Source organism: Aplidium turbinatum, chromosome 3 (assembly GCF_918807975.1).
Source record: "Aplidium turbinatum chromosome 3, kaAplTurb1.1, whole genome shotgun sequence".
NCBI lineage: Eukaryota > Metazoa > Chordata > Ascidiacea > Aplousobranchia > Polyclinidae > Aplidium > Aplidium turbinatum.
In genome coordinates this window covers 28,940,840-28,964,905 of record NC_137474.1, presented here as the reverse complement: position 1 = coordinate 28,964,905, position 24,066 = coordinate 28,940,840, and the positions used below count along the sequence as shown (strand labels likewise).

General features: G+C 37.8%; 1 protein-coding gene across 1 annotated transcript in view; it reads right to left on the bottom strand.

Annotated features, from left to right (window-relative positions):
- LOC145767487 (uncharacterized) overlaps positions 1–24,066 on the bottom strand; it is a 41,264-nt gene that overhangs the window by 16,133 nt on the left and 1,065 nt on the right. Inside the window, exons 2-12 of the mRNA XM_082579319.1 lie at positions 17,638–17,724; positions 12,759–12,914; positions 6,518–6,662; positions 5,923–6,087; positions 4,225–4,363; positions 3,851–3,991; positions 3,535–3,679; positions 3,218–3,319; positions 1,281–1,362; positions 628–768; positions 210–332 (exon numbers count right to left, since the gene is read on the bottom strand). Of these exons, the coding sequence (XP_082435445.1) occupies positions 210–332; positions 628–768; positions 1,281–1,362; positions 3,218–3,319; positions 3,535–3,679; positions 3,851–3,991; positions 4,225–4,363; positions 5,923–6,087; positions 6,518–6,662; positions 12,759–12,914; positions 17,638–17,724 (1,426 nt within the window). The remainder of the gene's footprint in view (positions 1–209; positions 333–627; positions 769–1,280; positions 1,363–3,217; positions 3,320–3,534; positions 3,680–3,850; positions 3,992–4,224; positions 4,364–5,922; positions 6,088–6,517; positions 6,663–12,758; positions 12,915–17,637; positions 17,725–24,066) is intronic.

The window sequence follows — 24,066 nt, the reverse complement described above, 5'->3', positions numbered from 1 at the left end:
TGCGTAAAAAATTTCACAATTGGAAACAAAAAACAAGATCAACGTTATAGATATTCTTAAAAAGTTACGTGAAACCTAAGTTAAAATATCTTGCAAATATATTCGGGAAAAGCGTAATTACTAATTATGCAACTTCGCCGGGAAATAGCATTATAAATAGCCGAGAAACGTTCTCAACGTGCAGTTACAAAGCCAACAACATCACTCACGGTAGTAAGGACATATTGTGGGTGGGTTGATGTTTGATGAGTCATACTCCTCACTGATGTTGTCTGTAGGAGCAAGTTCACTTATTGGGTTAGGATAGATGGATGAAGATGAGCTGGATGAACCTAGAAGATTGATGTTGACCATGAAAGGAGATCAGGTGTGCACAACTAAGGAGGGTACTAAATTGGTACTAAAAAAGCTAAACACTTAAACGCAGCCCGTCCGCATGATGTTTCTGAATCAGTATGGTATTCGGTTTCACACATTCAGCTCGTGAGTTTGAAGTCGGATTTCCTTCGTGTAAACTTTTGTCTTCGTTAGGCTTAAAAAATCGTGGTCCGGCATAAATCAAATCAACTCCTAGTGAACTGCTTCAACAAAATTGAATTCTATCGAAAATAGAGCTAAAGATCTCACTGATGCAATCCTTCATGTTGTTATTGCGACGAGAGAGGACAGTGATTCCGGAGCAACTGTTGGACTTGCTGGTAAGTGAAGAGGAGCCTAGAATAGACACTGGAGGAGTAGAACGATCTCGTCCTGGCAAGCTCTCGAGATCTGCACAAAATGCACTTTATTGATCACAAGAAAAGCGTTGGAAGATTTTTTTAAAGTATATTATATGTATTAAAAATGGTTCAACAGCATGAGACCTTGATGTTTTGCAACCAATTTAGATTGTTTGCTTTCGAAAAGATTATTCTCAATTAGCTAAAAAGTTGATCATTATCAGTTGATGAAACAGCCAAAATATTTCATATCAAACCAAAATTATTCTCTTTACATTTAAATATTCAAACTTGCCAACTTCTCTTCAACGATAACAACATTAAAAGTTTGAATTTTTTCATCGTCTTAGGGAATGTTAAATACTCATTGGGTAAAAAAGATGAACTGTAAACCGCAGCAGTTGATAGAGGTAAGCCGTGGTTTAATACAATGTGTTGCAGGGAGAAAATAAGGAAACAAAGAAAACCTTCAAACTGGAATGAAACAAACATATCGGTTCAACGTCGGTAAGGAGTGATCAAAAGCAAAAGTCCATTAGCTAATTGGCAATATTAACCAACCTGTGCTGTTCCATGGCTTGCGGCTCCACTGGGACATGATTCTCTCTTTCGCTTTGCTTCGCTTCTCTCCGTTCCCCATCGCCTGCAAGATTACGTACAATAGCTAACGCTGGTTTAACGTTAATATTGTGAGAAATGCGGCATTTTTTCTCTCAACAATAGATAGAATATGTTACAAGAAATTGTCGTAAAAAATCGGATGCTTGCGTTAAAAAAAACAATAAAAAGGTAGAGAAGCATAGTCATTAGTCATTGGAGCATAGGCGCCGACTTTTCAAAAAACCTTGGGGGGCGAGAAAGGTGATGACGTCATAACCATATCGCTATTTTTGCTCAATTAAAATAGTCTTTGATTAAGCTTAGTGTCTTGTTTATATTGACACCTAGGTCGCAAACCGAATTTATTAGAACAGCTGCTTGAAACGATTAGTTTTTTACGCATGCAAAACGCCTAGTCGTAAAAATTTTCATATTGTTAGCTCATAATTGGAACAGTTGGACAGTGAAGTTATCGAAATAAAACGCAAAAAATCATGATCTCAAGCAGAGTGGAAACCCGATACCGCTATCAGTTTTATTAACCTCGTTTCGCTCGTTTTGCTAATTACTTACCTTCAAAGCGTTAACAACGGCGAAGTGTTTTCTCTTCTGTTTTTTATCGAAAGTCTTATAGTCTTTTATTGAATGCAGTAGGCTATATACTCGAGTATAAGTCGAGATGTTCACAAGTGATTTTCACCTCAAAAAGACAAGTTCAACTAACACAGGACAAGCTGTTGTCTCCAGCTCGGCAGTTTTCAAAATGAACGCACTTAAAATCATTGTCGACGTAGATTACGGAGTGTGAAATCGCGTCGGCCTCAGTAAAAGTTTTGAATTCGTTTATTTGCAGTGATTCAAACTTAATTTTCAAATTTAAAGATTTCTTGTCAATTCTAAACTTTATACATTTGTTGAGCAATACGCAAAGCTCACGAGACAAAACAGCAGAAAAAGCTGTTTTAAGAGATCATATTTTTATTTTTGCGTGAAGGTTGTAATCGTTCTTATTACGTAACATTCCATGATCGTTAAAGTCGATGGCAAACCTTAACGGCCGCATAAAACAATGATGTCAGGTTGGCTAGGTGATAATAGCGGTAAGAGACGTCGTTAATGCAGGCAATATCTGCGACCAAGACCATTAAACACCTTTTCTTTTATCGGTTTTCGATTTAATTCTCACGCATTGCGAAGAAAACAATGCGTTCTGTTGAATCGTAATTGTCTCACAGCGGGAAGACCTCGTTGAAAATAGCGCGTCTAATTTAGCTGGTTAACTTAATATTGCAATGAATAGTTACGTGACTATTCCAGCAGCGTAAGTTACTCTACGATCTACTTTGAAATGTCCATACCGTATGAGAAAGCCATGCGATCAGCTGCTGTTTTGCGGGGTCTGCTACTATTCGGTGAGTCCGATTCGGTGAGTCCGATTCGGTGAGTCTGATTCGGTGAGTTCCTAACCTCTAACCCCTAACCCTAACTCCTAACCCCTAACCCTAAAACGGCAATGATAATTAGGCCACGGTACCCGATAATTAAAAAAAAAATTGAAAAAATCCCCCGCTAAGGGACCGGACTCACCGAATCGGACTCACCGAAACGGGCCATTCCGGTTTTGCAGGCAAGAGCAAAGTAGGCTGTTTTTTTTTGCTTTCGGCATTCTTTAAGTCCGTTTAAATTATCTAAATCTCTTTCGCGAAGTGTTTTATCTTCGAAACACCACTTGTAATAACCATTTTTGTTGCCCCTCAACTATAAATTTACGGAGGGCGCCGCCCCCCGGCCCCCCCGGAAGTCGGCGCGTATGCATTGGAGTTCTCTTTTATACACACAATCTGGACTTGGTACATCTGCCAAGAACAAAGCAAAACAACTACATTAGCAGATGGTACCTCTGTGTTGCTGAAAATTCGAGCACGGATTTTTTCATAATCAACTTCGCGCTCTTCGAAGGAGCGTTGTTTTGAATCCCTCCATTCCTTTGCTGGCTTCACCTGTAAAGTAAACGCAGTTTTGGCAACACTGCTGCTTAAGTGTAGCTTCGGCTACTAGTTTCTTGCTGAAGCATGTTTTTGATAATAATGATCATGTTTGCGCTCTTTGCGACAAGACATACTGCAATGCAGAAATGCAACACAACAAACGACTGGAAATAGCCAAGGTACATATAGTAATCTGCTTAACATACTGCCAATCAAATGTTAATCACCTGGATGCTACTCCCGGGAATCTGAGTGTGCTCAAGACTCTGACAGTTCTTCATTCTCTTCAGGATGGATCGGCGACACATATCATCATCCCTCCCAACCTGGTCATCAACCTCAGCCACGTATTCCGAGAACTTCTTCTCTGGTCTGCCAAAGACACTCATTGTGTACTAGATGAGAAGTTAAACCGATTTATTCAATTTTTCTTCAGTAATCTTTTCTTGAGTGGTTTGTGCAAAGAGCCCAGACATTAACAATACTAGCATTGACACACACTTTGTAAAATGATAACTATATATCGTTTATCTTCGGTCAAACCTTCGAGTGTTTCTTGTCTTGTTGATTATGACGGCCTTTCCTTTCGCGTCGATGTTGTGATCCATGCCGAAGTATGCTGCCACCCGGTGGACAAGCATGCGGTGGTATGACGTCATATCCGGGAATTTCATGAACTCGATTCTGAAAAAGATGAGCTAGTCGGATTTAGAGTGCACACAAAGACGGAAACTGTGCAAAAGAACCCTCTTTTTGGGATATATTTCCAATTCATGGTTGCACTAAAACGATTACGTTTTCAGAAATTTCGGTGGATTAAGAAAACATGATAGCGTGCGTATGTGTGCGGTGAGTATACGAATAATCTTCCGCAAACGTGTTTACAATGCGTCTACGATGGAGCGATGCCAACTCACGATTTGTCTTCAATGAAATCCGTCATGTCCCTCTCCAGCTTGATGAGGATGGTGCGATCACGTGGATTGCTCTGTAGCGCCTTCACAATGAACTCGTGAACATCTACTCCCATCGAATCCAAACACTCGGTGCTGGACTCTGCAATGGTGCGGGAATAATGCGGGAACCAAGTCCAAGATATATTCGATTTAACAACGACAGAAGCACAGTAGTGGCTTAAAAATATTTTCCACAGCACTATTTTGCACAATGATGGAGTCAAATTATTATTATTTTTAATATATCAATTAAGTATCGCATATCTGCCAACCTCTATCGCCAGACACCTTGATGACTCTAACCACCAACACAACTTAGTGAAGTGGTGAAGTAGGCCGTGGTCTTACTAACCAGGGGAGTATGGAATGGCGTTTGTGCTGCGTGCTTTCAAGACATTAGTTATTATTAGGGCAACCAATTTTTTGACCTAAAAACTTGAAATTTTGATTTTATAATTTACAAATTTTGACCTAATTTTGACCAATAACTTTCTGCGTTTGCAACCCAAATGCGAAATACAAAGCATATCAGAAATCAAACCGTTAGGTAAGGATATCTTCTTTTTCTAATAAGATAAAAGAAGAATATGGAAGACTCAACGACACCACAGCTAACGAACAGGTAATGAAAGTAACTCGAAAAAGTGCAAAAGATAAATATGGAGTGTCTTTAAATATCCCGAAATTACTGAGAGGGTTCTGCAGTATTATACTTCAACATCAAGTAACGTTTCACATTATCGCCTTTGAAGTTCCGGTCTTTGTCATTCACCTTTAGGTGTTGAGGTAAACTCAGAAGCGTAATCAAGCAGTGTACTACGAACTTTAGAAGAATTTGATTGTTTAACCTTAGGCATAATTATAGGCTAGCTAAAGACAAATTTGAGAACATCAGGAAGCTAAAACTCAATACTATAATATATGTATAATGGTTTGTGAGCATTTATCTAACCAAGAACAAACCGACCACGTTACCTGCCTTCCACGCCTAGTCTACTTAATATTCAATGGTCAGTAGTGGGCGAAGCAAGATTATTACCTCAGAAATTGCAACAAATGGATCATTACGTCAGAATAGCAACAGGAATAGCAACAAAAAATCAAAATCTGTATAGCTTTAATAAAATATCAATAGAGAGAAGAAAAACTATGTTAAAAGATAATTTTGACCTAACCATGAATTTTGACTTTTTTTTTACTTAATAACTTAGAAACCTCTCTTCGTGTCAGCCTGAAATTTAGTTTATGAACTTTTTATAAACTTTGAACAACGCAGAAAAATTTTGACTTTATTGACTTTTGGTTGCCCTAGTTATTACATAAACAGTTATACAGAAAGTGAAAATGCTGATTGTAAAATATCTGGTTCCACCTTGTCCACCTATCCGTTGTGAAAATTGTGAAATTGTGAAACTACAACCTCACAAAAAGCAGGAGATGGTGGAAATGTTTAATTATGTATTTTTTATGTTAAAATAATGCTCAAATTTAAATGGATGCTCTGTTCGGACACATCTAATCTACCAAGCGAGGTCAAGCAGGCACCTAATAATCCTTCGCCTGCATAACACATTGATGCACGTCACTTTGCATCGCTTTACAGTCGTCAGACGTCCAAACAATGCAAAAAATGGCAAACTTTGTTAGGTAGGGCCATACCGTTTGGTTGATTTGCTGCGTTATTGCCATTCGCATTCCCATCACCATGACAACCGGGTCTGTTGTTGCCAGGCATCCTCTCACGGCTCGATTGCTTCTGTAGGCGCGGCGGCTTCTCGGCTTCCCTGCGCAAGGCAGACCTTGCAGTGATGTAACTCGAGTGGCCTGGATAGAAACATATGACGAGGGTTGAAAAAAGAAAACCTTAGCTTGCTATTTTCCAAAAGGATATTCATAACAAAAAATTGCTTTAATGTTCACGTAAAAAACACCATTTCTTGGAAACGTTTGTGAAAAAGAAACAACTTTAACACTTGAAACGTAAGAGTTGGAGGAAAGTATTCAAATAGTCGTACAACGATTCTAACAAATTTGTCAGCATCGTACAAGCTTGATTGGTTTAACTACAGATCGAAAAAATATTATCTTTGCAGACAGCAAACTGACAAGTTGGAAGCGCTTGGTGTTCGAGAAATTTTAGCGGAAAATCCTTTCGAAACGCATCATTTCAACATTTACTTGATGCCACGTAACAAAAAAGTTATGTACGATGAACAGCTGACAATTGCAGAAAGAATGACAACTAGAACCTGACCTTGCACTTCCGGCGGGTCTGCAAGATGATGTCCGTTAACCGCTAAAAACCGAGGATCGTTTCCAGCATCATCGAAACTCCCCCCTCCGTTTATGAGATGTCGGTGGCCCTGTCGCACAAAGTGGCAGGAGGTCTCTCGCATCGCCTGAAACAAATAAGAGGCGATGATCTTATCAGGTAAAGAAGCTACTGTACAGTCAACGTGATTTCGATCACAAATTGCAATTCACCAACATCTGAGCTTGAAGTCGTCAGCGTGGTTGCTAGCTAAGGAAAGTTATACGTTACTCTTGCTCATGTGAGGCCGCATCAGCTGGCGGGGTTGGATCTAGACCCGGTATGTCCCATAGCATCAGAAAACAGAATACCACCGACTGTGGGATATGTTGGACAAACAACATCACATCTTATATCAACCACAATCGTGGCTATCGATCAACAGCGGCCTAGCGCTATGAAAACGAGTAGCAGATCGGCGAAAAACATATTATCACTCCACCACTTTATCTGAAGTATTCTAAATAAAGACCATCTTTTCGTTATGCTTTGTCGGAACTTGCAACCTAACAAGTGTCAAGAAATAAACACACTTAACATCAATTGCTTACCGTAGACTTGTCAACTGAAGCAAAGTGACAGTGGAAAAGTCGAAAACATTGAAGATCGGCAAAAGCTCAAATGTTATGGGTGGGCAGACATCGCTCGCCAGCAGTGCGCATGAATACACAATACAATCGATAGAGCGTTCTGTTTTCAAATACCACGACAAAAAGAAGCCTGACAGTGAAATTAATATGATGAAAAAAAGTCATATTTCTTTGCCATCTTATAAGATGCAGACGAATTGACGGAGAACAAAAAGTATTGATTTTTCGGAACGACACATACGGCAGGAGCATATTAAAGCCGTGATAACACAGTCACAAGACGCTGACAGTCTAGCAAAGCAGCTTTCCTGGGTCGCTGCAGTCGGCAAGCATAGAGATAACGTCCCTTATCTTTGACTGACACAGCATTGCATCGGCATGACTCAATGCAGGGTTCAACGGCGTGGTTGTTGTCACTTTTTAAACTTGAAATGATTAAAAAGAATGGTTGGAAATAGCTTTTATATGAACGCAACTAAGCACGTTCTCATGACACAACTTTTCAGAGTGACTTTGTTACGTCATTGAAAGCGGCTTCATAAAACTGGAAATAATATTCCATCTTTATCCTGTTGCGTACATGGTATTCAGTAGACGATATTGAAATTATTCACATGGAAATGGATTAAACGACTTTACTCGTTTTAAATTCCCAAGCTAAAGTTATACAAGTACTGACGTACCTTCCATTTTTTTCAAACTTGCATGTTTGTGACATGGTAAAGCGACTTGGGGCATTCGAAATGCAGGTTTATAGAAGAATGCATAAATTTTCATTGAAGGAAAAATCACAAACGAAAACGTACTATTTAGAATGCAAACCAACGGAAATTCTACAAACAATTAAAACAAGAAAATTGAAGAATTTTGGCCAAATGATTCGCAATAATTCTATTCAAAACAACTCAACATCAATCAAACAACCAAAGACAACTAGAAGGAAAACGAAGTAGGGTAGGCCACCAAGAATTGGACTAATGATATTAGAGACTGGCCAGGACTTAATTACAAACTGCAAAAGAAAAATCTCACAACCAACCAAGGTTGTTAAATCAAGTAATAAAAGTGAAATAAAAAAACATTGCAATTTCTTAAACATAAAGAGGCATATATGAAGGCAAAATGCCATCTTTCAAGGAGATTGATGCAGCAATGGAATTTGCTGGGGAGTGGGGACATTAGCCCTAATAGTTGGTCAAAAGTCCTTAACTATCGTGCTAAAATGGGCCATTCAAACCATACTATTTCAAGATGTGCCCAAAATGGTAAAACCTTTAACCTTGTTTTTAAATTCCCGGAATGGCCGGTTTCGGCTACAGTCCGATTCGGCTAGTTCCCTATTCGGCTACAGTTTTGTATTTTATTCCACAAAATCGTTTCTTTTGCATTCCGACAAAAAAAAAATTGAAATGAAATTTGGCGCAAAATGTTTGAACTATTAAATTGAAATGTTTGCTCACATAAAATCGACATGTATCCTACGACCTACGTCACTGTCTGTATGCAAACTTAAAATATATTACAATCCTCAACTATTACAAAATTCCAAATCCAACGATGCCTTCTGTTTATTTAGAGAATGTTGTATTTTATTCCACAATATCGTTTCTTTTATAGTTGAGATTATCGAAACTTTAGATGAGTGGGGTTTAGACCTAACCACTAACCAGGGGCAACAAAAATGGTTATTACAAGTGGTGTTTCAAAGATAAAACACTTCGCAAAAGAGATTTAGATTATTTAAACCAGTGGTTCTCAACCTTTTTGTTGTCACGGACCCCTTTAGACAAATTATTAATTCTGCGGACCCCTACCTAAATTTTGCCTGAAACTCAATTAACATACTATTGACTATTGTAATAATTACAGTATGCTACTCAACTGCTGTACTGTGTCATATTGCATTGCCGCTATGACTCCTGCGGCAAATATCAGGTTAAACAGTTGCTCAAATAAGAAAATGAATGAATTGTTAAAGAAATGTTAGCAGTATTTAAATATTAAGGTGACCCAAAGTGCCATGCCGAAACTTTTTCAACGTAAGGAAATTTAATGAGGGCTGTTGTTGCCTTTCCTGAACTAAACGACTGAACTGTGGTTGAGTTTTTGACAATGCAATACACATGTCATCTTCAACGTCCAGGCGATTCCGATGATTAGTTTTTATTGTAACAAGAGCTGAGAATCCTGCCTCACAAAGGTAAATTAAATGGTTATGAATGGTAACAAAACAATAATCGCTTGCTTTGCCAAGAATGGGTAGGTTTGCAGTTGTGAGCACCAAAATTCTTCCACAGTTTTTGAATGAAATTTAATGCGTAATAAGTAATAACTCTTTTGATCTCAAATCAATTAGGTCATCTTTACTGAGATCATCATCAATAATGTTGCTCAAGTCAAAAAGAAAAGAATTTCGAATCCATGTTTCAACTTCGTTCGGCAGGTGTTCTAATTTAAAATAACGTTGAAATGAGATTTGCAGGGTTTCCAAGTGTGCGCAAAAATGTTCTCTGTGCTTTCTATTACGTAAAAGACGAGCCAATCCGGATTTGACTGGAATCGACATGCGTTGTGGTAGATGTAGTTTAAGGTCAATGTACACACTGTAGGCAGCAGCATAGATTTATTTTAATGCATACCGGTACAGTTTATTCTCGCGGGGTTGAGCTTGACACATTTGCATTTAAAGAGAGAAATGAAAGTAAAAAGATCGCTTTTCGTTTTTTCTCTCCAAAATTCATCAAGGTAATCACAATTCCCCAAATGCTTTCTCACGGACCCCAGGTTGGGAACCACTGATTGAAACGAACTTAAAGAGTGCCGAAAGCGAAGAATAGCCTACAATGCTCTTGACCGCAAAACAGCAGCTGATCGCATGGCTTTCTCATACGGTATGAAAATTTCAAAGTAGATGATAGAGTAACTTACGCTGCTGGAATAGTCACGTAACTATTCGCTGCAATATTAAGTAAACCAGCTAAATTAGACGCGCTATTTTCAACGAGGTCTTCCCGCTGTGTGATCAATTATGATTCAACAGAACGCATTGTTTTGTTCGGAATGTGTGAGAAATGAGAATCAAATCGAAAACCGATAAAAGAAAAGGTGTTTAATGGTCTTGGCCGCAGATATTGCCTGCAATAACGACGTCTCTTACCGCTATTATCACCTAGCTATTAACCTGACATCATTGTTTTATGCGACCGCTTAGGTTTGACATCGACTTCAACGATCATGGAATGTTACGTAATAAGAACAATTATATCCTACACGCAAAAATAAAAAAAATTGACTTCTTAAAACAGCTCTTTTTGTTTTGTCTCGTGAGCTTTGCACATTGCTCAACAAGTGCATAAAGTTTAGAATTGACAAGAAATCATTAAATTTGAAATTTAAGTTCGAATCACTGGAAATAAACGTATTCAAAGCTTTTACTTTTCGACGCCGTTTCAAACGGAAAAACCTAGAACATCACACAACTAAGGCGAAAGAGCCATGTCCATTGAGTCCTGTCTTTGTCATGAGTTACCAAGGGGGGTGGGGGGGACTTGTATACCAGTCCCAGGTATACAAGTCCCCCCACTCCCTTGGTAACGCATGACATCTAGTTTTCTTTTTTCAATTTTCTCTTTCGCCTTAGTTGTGTGATGTTCTAGGCGTTACCGTTTCAAACTCCGTAATCTACGTCAACAATGATTTTGCGGCAGTAAAAATGCGTTCATTTTGAAAATTGCCAAGCTGGAGACAATAGCTTGTCCCGTGTATAGGTTGAACCTGTCTTTTTGAGGTGAAATTCACTTGCGAACATCTCGACATACTCGAGTATATACGGTATTCGATAAAAGACTGTAAAGACTTTCGATAAAAACAGAAAGAGAAAACACTTCGCCGTTGTTAACGCTTTGAAGGTAAGTAATTAGCAAAACGTGCGATACGAGGTTAATAAAACCGATAGCGGGTTTCCACTCTGCTTGAAATCATGATTTCTGCGTTTTATTTCGATAACTTCACTGTCTTGATCCTTGTTATTCACTCGCACGAAAAGGAAATGAATTGGCTTGTTTTCCAACTGTTCCAATTATGAGCTAACAATATCAAAATTTTTACGACTAGGCGTACTGCATGCGTAAAACCAATCGTTTCAAGCAGCGGTTCTAATAAATTCGGTTTGCGACCTAGGTGTCAATATAAACAAGACACTAAGCTTAATCAAAGACTACTTTAATTGAGTAAAATAGCGTTATGGTTATGACGTCATCACTTTTCTCGCCCCCTAAAGTTTTTTGAAAAGTCGGCGCCTATGATTGTGGAATAAAATACAAAATACAATTCAAAACTGTAGCCGAATAGGGAAATCGCCGAATCGGACTAGCCGAATAGTAGCAGCCCCGAAAATTCCAGTCTGACAGAATCAGCAATGACATGTTTAGGTGGCTTTGAGAATTTTGGGAGTGAAAGCTACCAGTGCAGATGTTGAGCATGAATTTTCTACTGTGCTTTCGGCCTGATTCAATCTGAAGTTTAAAATCAACTGTGCACTGCAAAAGCTGGCTAGCTTGTATTTATGCAAAACTTCTCAATGCAAAATAAACTTTAGCGCACTTTCCACAACACATTCTTCAGCATTCAGCGTGTTGATTGCATGGATGCTGTCGCAAAAGTGGAGCTGTCAACAACGTTGAATAAACGTTGCTTTGACTCAGATACGTGGTTTCTATGAAAGGAAATGTAGACACAGTAATTGATCAGTGATGATGAATATTGAATAAGTTATCAAGTATATAATATACAATCTTTTTTACTCAGCAACCCGTACAAAAGAACGTTATCCAAACATAAAATTAATAGCGTGTTTATGTTGAACACTAAGGCGTTTGTCAAAACAAAGAGCAGCATCTCCACGGTGAAAGACTGAATTTAAACATTTGAAACTATTCGCAACGTCTATCTCAACCGCGAAATCACCAATTCTACATTCCATGATACAGTTTTATGCTTAACAAATCTACTGCAGAGGGAAAAACACATCATAAAAATATTGCTTTGATTTAAACTGCTTGCATTTCTCTCTATTTCGACTTAAATTTGGTGCTCAATTTGGCTTGGCGACAAAGCTAAATGGCCTTAAAACATTTCTGGACAAAATACTCATTAACCCAAATAATTTATTTCTAACTTAATAATGTAGGCCTATATACGATACACCTAAAACTAAATTTATAACGGTTAATCCTGGCTGTTTTTCTGGAAAATTAGTTTAGGATTAAGTAATAACAAGACAATTCTACCACAAATTACTTTTGAGGTCAAAGAAAAGAATGAGGATAGGGTAACAAAACAAAAAGGTTATACCAGAAGAGACTCAAAACCTATGCAACTTCTAAGCGCACAATATTAGTAACCATCGTCCCAAGGTATGTTGACGAAAAGTTGGTTCACATGACCGGCCATTTATGTTAGTTGCTGTGCGCATAAGGCAAGCTAGCAAAAACGCGCCTTTGCAATGAACCGTTCCTAAAACCAGGGACTTAAACTACGGAGTGTCCAACCAGATACCTGCCAAAAATACGTATCATGTAGGTACATAACCTTACCTCCTCCTCTGTGATAGGAACAGGCGATGGGAATACACAGCCTTCATTTAACGGAAAGCTCTCTTGTGATGTGTCACTGTTGTTTGTCTCCAAGGTATCCTCCTGATTAAAAGATCTCCCACGAGCAAGCGCCTTTTTATTTCTTCTCACAACTCCCTGTGAAACAAGTGTCAAGTTGAAGTGACGTGAGAGAATGGAAGACAAACTGATATCATGAAACAGAACTATAAACTTTCAAAGTTAGACAAATTTTAAAGAAATATTTTAGTTTCCTAACTTCATCCGTTTACTCTATGTCTATTGTCAATATCGAAGTGACATACAAATGGAATAAACATCTTCTTGTGGGCTGAAGCCTTGACCTCAAACGTGGGTGACTTCTACGTGATCTTAGACACGTTCTCGTTTGATCATATGTACAATGTTTTTCTTTAAATCGTCAGCTGTTCATTGATGGAGCTATCCCAACAACCATCTCGCCAAACTGGAGGAGTTGTAGTAACAGGCCTCGAAATTCACGGCGGACACGGCGGTCATGTCCGCCGTCACAGCATGTGATGTCCGCGGGAAGTACCATCTAGATCGGTCATATTTGTCCGCCGAGAAATAATACAGGAACTAGCAATACAAATCATCTTTGCATAGCACAAACCATTGTTGCGAGAATATAATTTTCCGCGCATTCTAGCGCGCATCTACAAAATGTGAATACGGTACTGTGTCCCTTAGCTTCCATTCAAGCAGGAAAACTTTCGATTTTTACGTTGCTTTGACGATTGATGACCTTGAATCAGCGTAACAAAGGTGAATTCTTCGCTAAGAATCGATGGGAGTACGGAGTACTTCTACACTAATCACGCGCAACTTAGTTGAAGCTTACGTCACAATGTCTGGCTTTGATCTTCGAGTAATATTGATAAGGCACGGTTGGTTACAAAATTTGTTAAGTTTAGGTATACAGTAAGAAAGAAAAGGCCGAGGGAAAACTCACTTTCGCTTACATGACACGCAAAAATAAACCTAAAAAAACGCTTAGGGAAAACACAGCAGAAAATACTAGCGTTAGTGTAGAAGTTTTCCGACTCGTACCCAGAGCATTGTGCGCAAGACGCCACGCGACCTCGTTCGGTGGAAGTTATGCAGCGTATTAAGAAGCTACACAGCGCTTTGACTCATCAAGCGCACGTCGTTGGTCTGACGACAGCCTTTCAGAGTGAGTTCGCTGAAAATTTAAAAAGTCTTCTAAACCGTACTAGCTATAGTTCTCGAATGGCAAAGAATTATCAAGATAAAGTGATTAAACATGACGATCGACGTTAAAACTGGTGTGTCCGCCGTAAAACTTAAATTGTCCGCCGAGATAGCTGCTCAGACCAGACACGTTTGTCCGCCGTCAACAAAAACGAATTTCGAGGCCTGTAGTAATGTAGACAACATTGCTTGAAAGACACGCATTACAATGCATTATGCATTCATAAGCGCACAAACAAGTCAGACGTTATTCTGACGTTGATTTACCACAAAGAGTTGCGTTACCTACATTTACCAAGAACCAACCGGGCAAGTCCTGCAACAGCAAACCCCATGAGGAGTCTTCATAAACATCTGCATTTTCGTTTTGCTTTGAAGTTCAATCCCAGGTAACAAAAGCTGACGTCCAGACATTGTTGGTTTACGTTGAAGGAACGTTAAAAGGGAACTTTGGTTGAGTGTAGTTGCAACGCATGAGTCACATAATTTGCAAACATTCCCGTTCATTTCGTACCACCATCTTTCTCAATTAGTCGCATCTCATTTAGAAACTGCCATGACGAAGCAACTGAACGTTACGTCATGCCATTAGACCTTCCACCGCTTTGATACATGTGCGGCTGTGCGTTCATAACTTTATGTCAGAAAACGAAACGAAAAGCTTGGATCTTGCTTTCTGTTGAAGAAAATCTGAAGCTGAACATGTTTTTTTTTATATTTAAGTAATAAAATGAGAAGTCTGTTGAGTCCACAACTCTATTAACGAGCTTTATACACTTGTTATGAGTTTGGGTTAGTTCGTGAGATGCGAGTCTGCACACAACCTGGATTTTTTGATAGAAGGCGAAAATCCTTGTTTCGCGATTTCAAATTTAATCCCGAAATCCTACCCTGCGTTATAAGAGACACAAAACATCACATTGCGTTGTGATACAAATAATAGTGTTGTAGTGAGATGCTCAACTGCTTCAGTGGTGTAACAAACCATTGCTTGTTTTGTAATGTGAAAACTCATACCAAAAAAGATGCTGATGTCGGACAGTCCAAATCGATTTTACAAACACTGCAACTGCTAATTAAGCATTCACTTCCACACTTCCCACGTACAATGCAACCAGAAAAACACAATTGCTCATTAATAATTTAAAAAAATTATCCTATTAGGTGTTCAATCGTACTTTTTGCGAATGTTAACACAGAAATACCACGTCTTATTCCAATTTACTCAATGCAAATTACATTGTCAGACGTGTTAAAAATAAATGATATTTTTTGCAAGATTTGCTATATGGCAAAATGTTTTGTTTGCTGCCAGGAGTCTGATAAAATAAAAAATATAAACAAAAATTCAACAACCACGTACACTGCATCGATTTGACGCTGACAACCGTAATATCAATACAAAATAAAAACCTTGTTTGGGCACATGACAAAGTGCAAGGCATTGTGAAGAAAAAAATGCATGCATGGATGCAGCTTGTTAATGCCTGATGACGCAGGACATCACCATTACCAAAATCTAATAAGCTGAAATAAGTATAATGAATACAACATCCTGGTGATGGGAGAAAGCAAATGCCACATATAAACCTTGCCGCTGGCCCCATCACTCGGAAAGAGTGAAGTTTCGTTTTGTTTGCAAGTTGGACTCTTGCATGTCAAACTAATGTTAGATGACATCAAGCGATGACAAATGAAATAGTTTCTGCAAAACTAATTGAATGAGATAACGCATAAGAGAACATGGCGACATAAGGAAGGCACAAGAGAATGAACCGGTTTAGAACAACCGCTACTCTTAAAATTGTCAATTCCTTTGAAGATCACATGCTTCACGTCATGGTGACGTACAACATGCTAAGGCCACACTTTGTCTCAGAGGATTCCTATCAGAATTTACCAGACATGCGACTGCAAAGTATTCCAAGCGTTCGGCCAACGAACATGGCCTGCGCACTTCACAATGCTGGTACGTGCTACCACCGAAAGATAGATAGGTTGTCTATTTTGTCATAGCAAACGTTCCACAAGCACCTGGTACACGTCATCAAGGAAACAAAGCAAATATTCATTATTCAAACGTAACAAATCAACACATTGAGCAATGAGCATAAACAAATTCGTAAACACACAATATACTACAGTATTGCTAATAAACACAGCGAAGGGCTTCGCTATCACCGTTTCATACACGTTTGTATGGTATTAGACATGTTTAAAAATTCAAATTTTTTTTTTAGCTTTTTGCATTATTTCCCATGGTTTTGACCATGAATTATGATATCTAATTATCTATATCCAAAAGTTGATTTTCATTTGTGAGCTATCAGAGAGGTTTGGATGAAAGTGTTTTCAGTTGAAATAAAGAGTTCAACCGTCAGGAGCATGGCTTCAAAGTTCAAAAATGGGTGAAAAATATAAATGTTTAGGCATCTTGAGGCAGGGTATTCCATCATCTGAGGGCAAAATGGTTGTCATTTTCAGATTTCTCATGGAAAACAATGCAAGAGGCTAAAAAAGTATAGTTTTTTTGAATTTTGAACAGGTCTAGTATGATATACTGTACAAGGAACCTCACAACTCAAGAGTTGTAACCTAAAACAATAAGCAGTTTTATTGGAGAAAACACTACCATAAAAGAAGTGTTTCCCTATCTTCACGAATTGCATTCTATGGACCTTATTGTATCTGCCACAATTCGCACAAACATAACATTAACATTATTATTTACTCTTTATTATAAAAAAATATCCAATCCTAAGAGACAAGTAATTTTTACAACACTTTTCAATAGTATTGTACAACAGAAAAGTTTACAAATAATGTCATACGTTCGAACAATAGAAACATCACCAGGGTTCGATCTTAACGCTAGTCCGCTAGCCAATGGCTAGTGAAAATTTGCGCGGACTAGTAGAAATGTTGCAGTGCTAGTCCGATTGGCTAGTGAAAATATTCGCCGGCAAAAAAGAGCTTGTTGTCACTGTGTAATTGTGTAATATTAATACGTCCCCAAGCTTGAACATTTTTACAAACAATATTTTATTTCGTTTTTTTCCTCTTTGGATTGCTATCTTGTCGTAGTTGAAGAGCTCGTGTGCCTCCGTGACCTAAAGAGTTATGCTGACCCAACAAGCCAGACAGGTCTGACGGTAGAGGCCTAACCAGACGCAATCCATCCAATAGTCCACTTCTTTTGACAGTGAACGAATATTATGTATTGTACCACCCTGGCGAGTGGCGTGTCATCTCGTACTACAGATGCACACAATGTAATATTACAACATAAAATAAATATTAAGCACACACCGCATGCCACATTTATTTTTTATGTTTTAAAATTGCATTGTTTGCGTCTGTAGTACGAGAAGGTGTTTTTGTGTGTATTGCTGCTCTCTTGTGCATACCGAAATCTGAAAGCCTTTACTTTAGTTAGTTTCAGTTAAGCCAAAACACTTATCTTAATACGTCATCAGACAAGTGAAAAGTCAGTAAACTGGTCGGACTAGTGAAAAATTGTGCGGGCTAGTGAAAACGGGGAGCAACTAGTCCGGTGGGCTAGTGAAAAAAAAAGGTTAAGATCGACCTCTGATTGCTTTAAACAGACATTAAAGCCCAATAAACCAACCTGTGGCTTCATGTTGTGGTTAACGCCATTGCTTGGTGGGGCATCTACATGATTGTGCATGATGTCACTGCCTTCTGATGTCTTTTCCTTGAAAAAAAGAAATGCGCTATTATAAATCTTAAACCTTTGCCAATCATCTAAGAATAAGTGAAACAAAGTTGGAATGGCCCGTTTCGGAGAATCCGATTCGGAGACAGCCTTTTTCGGAGATTTTTTGAAAATCCAACGATGCATTCTGTTTATTTAGAGAATTTTGTATTTTATTCCTCTTGCTCTTGTTGCCATGGTAATTGGTAATGAAAAAATATGTTGCCAGATTATTGAAAGGCACTTTGGAATTTTGGAGCAAATCGGTGTTGCAATTGATTGGCGAAATGACCATTGCATTTACAAGCACGCCGCGCCAGTCCGCAAAACATTTTTTTTTCAGATTGAATCAACCTGTTTAGACGTGAAATCAATGTAAAGAAAAACGATAGGCCAACTGAGTGATTCAACGAATTCAGACATTGAATCAATGTAAATACGAAGTGGGGCGATTCCGTGTCAATTCACACAGTCAAGAAAATCAACCTCTTCGATTTTCTTTAAATTTTACACACCCTTTTAGTTTAGCTATCCTATATAATGAACAACTGCAAAATTTGAGTGAAATTTATTGAGAAACACGAGAGTTATGAAGCATTTAGTTTGGGGGGGGGGTCTGTCGAAGGGGCACATTTTTTTTATTTTTGGCCATGTTTGAGGCTCTATTACTGCTAAAATAAATTAGGTAAGAACCCAAAATTTTTACATGTGATAATACTTCTGCCAAATATTGAAAAAACAACATCGTTCACATTGTCACTCTGAAAGGTCAAAGGTTATAGACATCCAAAGTTGGTCGTTTCCAGCTCTCGGCTAAAATTTTCCAAAATTTTAAAACCTTACCAAGACCCTATTTTTGATTGGTTTTGGCTGGAATTTAGTAGAAGTGTTGTTTATAGGATTCTCTATGAACTGAGAAAATTTTAGTATAAAATATTAAAGGGGTTGGGAGGTATTTAATGTGAAACATGGGTCAAATGAAAAAAAGCTAAAAGTGGGGTCCTTTTAATACCCCGGTTACCCATGACCCCAGTGAAAATTTGCACTGAAATTTTTTTCACATATTCACTAGATATGACAAGTCTACCATGCAAAATTGATCCATGGTTCTCAATGTTTTCTTATAGAAAGTATTCGTCAAAGTTTGGACAAAAACGCTAAAAATTAGAAATGAAAAATTCAAGGGGAGTAGGGGTGATCATTATTTTTTCTTGTTATTGGCTATATAAAGTGTTCTTGATGACAGTAGCAATATTATGTGCTTGACAAATGACAATGTAGACCTATGAATAATTTTTGCAAGACGTTTTACGCATAAAGTTTAAGACAATATTATCTTTATATGTGTGTTTTGGTTACACTGTCCGATATCGTTTTGTTCGATCTTTTGGTATTAAATTTTTTTTAATTGCATGAAGAAGAAGTATATAACATCAAAATGCCATGTTAATGCAAGCTGTAGTACCTGGTAAGCTGACATACACAGACTATTTGGAAAATTGGTGTACTCCATAATTCTAACAAAGAATGCATGATGAGTTTGTGCAATAATTGCTCTTGCAGAGAATGTTTGAAGAGCTACTTAATTGATACATTCAGCAACGAACATGATCTTGATGATACTATAAGGGACAAGCAATGGGCTCATACTGATAGAACGACAATTAACTGAGCAGCTAAAAGACCTGGATGACTTTATCGAATCATTGTGACACCTTTCTTGCTTTTATTTATTTTTATTTATTTGCATCAGGCTCAACTCAAGATGGTCAATATTACAATCAAACATAAAAAGTAGAAACAAAGCAGATACTCAACTCCGTAGAGCTGAGTTGTAATGTACCAAATACAGCTTTGAAGACCCGTTACTTCATTAGCAAATCACAATCAAGTTACTTAAAACAAAATTAAGCTGATGATGAAGTCGTAGTACTGCTTGATTTTGCTGAGAATTACTCATTTATTGTCCAAGATGCCATGCAAGGGTTCCATTGGGACAAAACTCAGGCAACCCTTCACCCTTTTGTAATATACTACAAAAAAGATGGAGCTTTAACATTAAAAAGTTTGGTTGCAATATCAGATCACTTGGAACATTCAACAAGCACAGTGCATGCATTCATTAACCAAATAATTCCAATTATCAAATCACTTGGTAATGTGAAAAAAATACTCTATTTCAGGGATGGTGCTGCTTCACAATACAAAAACCGTAAAAATTTTATCAATCTTTGCCATCTGATTTTGGAATTGATTTTATCAGATTTTGAAATTGATGCTGAGTGGCATTTCTTTGTTACATCTCTTGGCAAAAGTCCATGTGATGGAGTTGGTGAAACCACCAAAAGATAAGCTGCACGTGCAGTCGTGCAAGTCTTCACTCTTCACGCAGCAACCAACAACCAAATTCTCACACCACAAGATCTTTTCCAATGGGAGCAAGATCACATTTCTGGGTTTGAATGTATTTGGGTTTCTTCAACTGAAATTCAAGACCTCAACACAAAATTTGAATCGAATATGCATTGTGTAAAACAATAACAGGCATGAGATCACATCATAGTTTTACTCCACAATCATTTCAGTCTTTGAAAATGCGTCGACTGTCAAATGATATTTCACATACCCTTGTGGATGTGGCACGAGGTCAATCACAACTCCAAGAAGATGATGCAAGTATAGGCCAATGTGTAGCTTGCAGATATGATTCTGATTGGTACATTGGCATTATTAGTGAAAAAGGCTATGAAAAGCAAGACTTCAATGTTCTGTTTATGATACTTAACAAAAGCAACAAATGTTTAAACTGGCTCAGACATCAATAACCATGCTGGATTCCATTTCATGACATTGTTTGTTCAATTGCTGTGCTGAGTATCCATGGTTCTTCTGGACAACAGTACAAACTGAGCAATGAAGATTATGACAAAATTTTCCATTTTGTCCACTGACAATGAGGACCACGTCCACATGGTACATTACAGTTGTCAAATGTATCACAATTGCTTTGTGAACAATTGCTAGAAACACAATCAAAAATACACTTCAAATGTTTTCTAGTGTATATAGTTCAATATTGTTACATTTTTTTTTAAATTTTTCATTTGTAACTTTTAACGTTTTTCTCCAAACTTTGACACATACTTTCTGTTAGAAAACACTGAGAACCATGGATCAATTTTGCATGTAGACTTGTCACATCTTAGTGAATTTGTGAACAAAATTTCGGTTGCTATGTATGTCAGCTTATCAGGTACTACGGCTTGCATTAACTTGGCATTCTGATGCTATATACTTCTTCTTCTTCATGCAATTAAAGAAAATTTAATACCAAACAATCAAACAAAAAGATATTGGACAGTGTAGCTAAAACAGTAAAACACATAAGACAATAATGTCTTATAAACTTTTTGCATAAAACGTCTTGCAAAAATTATCCATAGGTCTGCAATTGTCATTTGTCAAGCACATAATATTGCTACTGTCATCAAGAACACTTTATATAGCCAATAACAAGAAAAAATAATGATCACCCCTACTCCCCTTGAATTTTTCATTTCTAATTTTTAGCGTTTTTGTCTAAACTTTGACGAATACTTTCTATAAGAAAGCATTGAGAACCATGGATCAATTTTGCATGGTAGACTTGTCATATCTTAGTGAATATGTGAAAAAAATTTCAGTGCAAATTTTCACTGGGGTCATGGGTAACCAGGGCATTAAAAGGACCCCACTTTTTGCTTTTTTTCATTTCGACCCATGTGTCACATTAAATACCTCCCAACCCCTTTAATACTTTATACTGAAATTTTCTCAGTTCATAGAAAATCCTATAAGCAACATTTCTACTAAATTTCAGCCAAAACCAATCAAAAATAGGGTCTTGGCAAGGTTTTAAAATTTTGGAAAATTTTAGCCGAGAGCTGGAAACGACCAACTTTGGATGTCTTTAACCTTTGACCTTTTAGAGTGACAATGTGAACGATGTTGTTTTTTCAATATTTGGCAGAAGTATTATCACATGTAAAAAATTTGGGGTCCACGTCTTTTAGGCGCTGACAGTTAGGCGCTGGTCAAATAGGCGCGCACACTGTGGCGTCTGGATATTTAGGTGCGGAGCACTGTGGCGCCCGTTCATTTAGGTGCTATTCCTACTAAAGTCTGTAGATTGTATCAGCTTGGCAGGTAGGGGCGTAGGGCAATGCTTTTCACACAAAATATTATATTGAACAGGAAAATATATTGTTTTGTTAATGCGTGTACGTTGTTGGTCATGGCTTCAGTGAGTGAAGTTGCCTAAACCGGCAATGCTTTTTCACACAAAATGTTTTATTACACAGAAAAATATATGGGTGAAGCTGCTTGAACCGGAAATGCTTTTCACACAAAATGTTATATTGAACAGAAAAATATGTTATGGCTTCCGTGAGTGAAGCTGCTTAAACCGGCAATGATTTTCACATAAAATGTTATATTGAACAGAAAAATATGTTGTTTTTTTTAATGCACGTGTTCAGCATTTATTTGTTGTTAGTGCAGGTTTGCGCCGGCGAAAGCTTTATCAATAAATTATTCAAGTTTCCAAACATGTATGAGTTCACTTTTAGTTAGGTCAAATAATAACTAAACATCAGTAAAAAATGTACCGTAGGCTGTACTCAAGCGGGCGGTAGGCTTGAGTGAAGAGTAACTTAGTTTTCCGTCAAAACCCGGACTAGGTTTAATAACGAGCGAAGTCTCACCATTATGCTTGCAACTTGTAGCCAAGGTGTAGCCTATATGCCCTGTAGAAATGTATTCATGTGAACAGTAGTAGAGCGTCTTACGCGTTCTCGTCACATGGCTAATCCATCCCGAACAGAAGTAATTTATATTTAATCTAAATTACCAGACATTTTTCACACAAATCTGTTGTATTTACGCGGTAAAAACATGTCATGTGATCGACGTAGACGCACAATCTTGACATCAAATGAAAGCATACATCTTCAGCTATCCGAAGATGCAACTCTTTGCAATAAAATTTAAAACATTCTATGTACAACTAGCAACTTTCCAAAAGGAATTTTTCCTAATTTTTTAAAAAATTAAAAATTGGCAGAAAAGTGTACTCCATTATAATTTTTACTACCCAAGCATGATACAATAATATTAAAATATATGTAGTTTAATCGAATGCCAAAACAATTCTGCACATAAGAAAAAATTTACTTCGTTTCTGCGCGCAATGCTTTAGGAGGTACAGCAGAATGATTATGGAGAAATTTGGAAAATTTTAAGCAAAAAGTTTACGTGATTTAGCCTACAGTCTTTTTGATCGAGAAATTCCAAAGTAAGGGGTTGCCTAGCCAGTTTTGACTACCAATTCCCATGAGTGAAAGAAAAAAAATCCACTGTGTCCCAATCTTTAAGAAGTCCTCATCTGATAACTGCACCGCCAAAACATTTTTTTTTAATTAGCCAAAAAAGGACAGGCAAAGACTATGGATCTGCCATCATTTACATTATTTTTTTGCTTGAAATAGGCTACCTTTTAACCTTGGACGTAGGGATACTTCCTTGGTCATCATGGCAAAAATCCCAAGACGTGTGTATACGTCCGTGGTCGCGAAAGAGTTAACTAAAAATGAACTCAACATGTTCGGAAGCTTCAATAATTTATTGATAAAGCTTTCACCAAAGCAAACCTGGACTAACAACAAATAAAACAATAATAAATCAACTAATAAAACAACAATATATTTTTCTGTTCAATGTAACATTTTGTGTGAAAAGCATTGCCGGTTTTAGCAGCTTCACTCACTGAAGCCATGATATAATTTTCTGGCAAGCTGCCAAGCTAATACAATCTACAGACTTTACTAGGAATAGCACCTAAATGACCGGGCGCCACAGTGCTCCGCACCTAAATATCGAGACGCCACAGTGTGCGCGCCTATTAGACCAGCGCCTAACTGTCAGCGCCTAAAAGACTTGCTCCCAAAATTTGGGTTCTTACCTAATTTAGTTTAGCAGTAATAGGGCCTCAAACATGGCCAAAAACTAAAAAAATGTGCCCCCTCGGCAGACCCCCCCAAACTAAATGCTTCATAACTCTCGTGTTTTTCAATAAATTTTACTCAAATTTTGCAGTTGTTCATTATATAGGATAGCAAAAGGATGTGTAAAATTTAAAGAAAATTAAAGAGGTTGATTTTCTTGACTGTGTGAATTGACACGGAATGGCCCAGTGGTAGGTTAATTGGGTTCTTTGAACAAATTGAATGGCTTTTGTAAATGTTTCTCAGCTACACCCTATGCCTGGCCGAGAGCTAGGCTACCATACCAAAGTTGAACTTGACC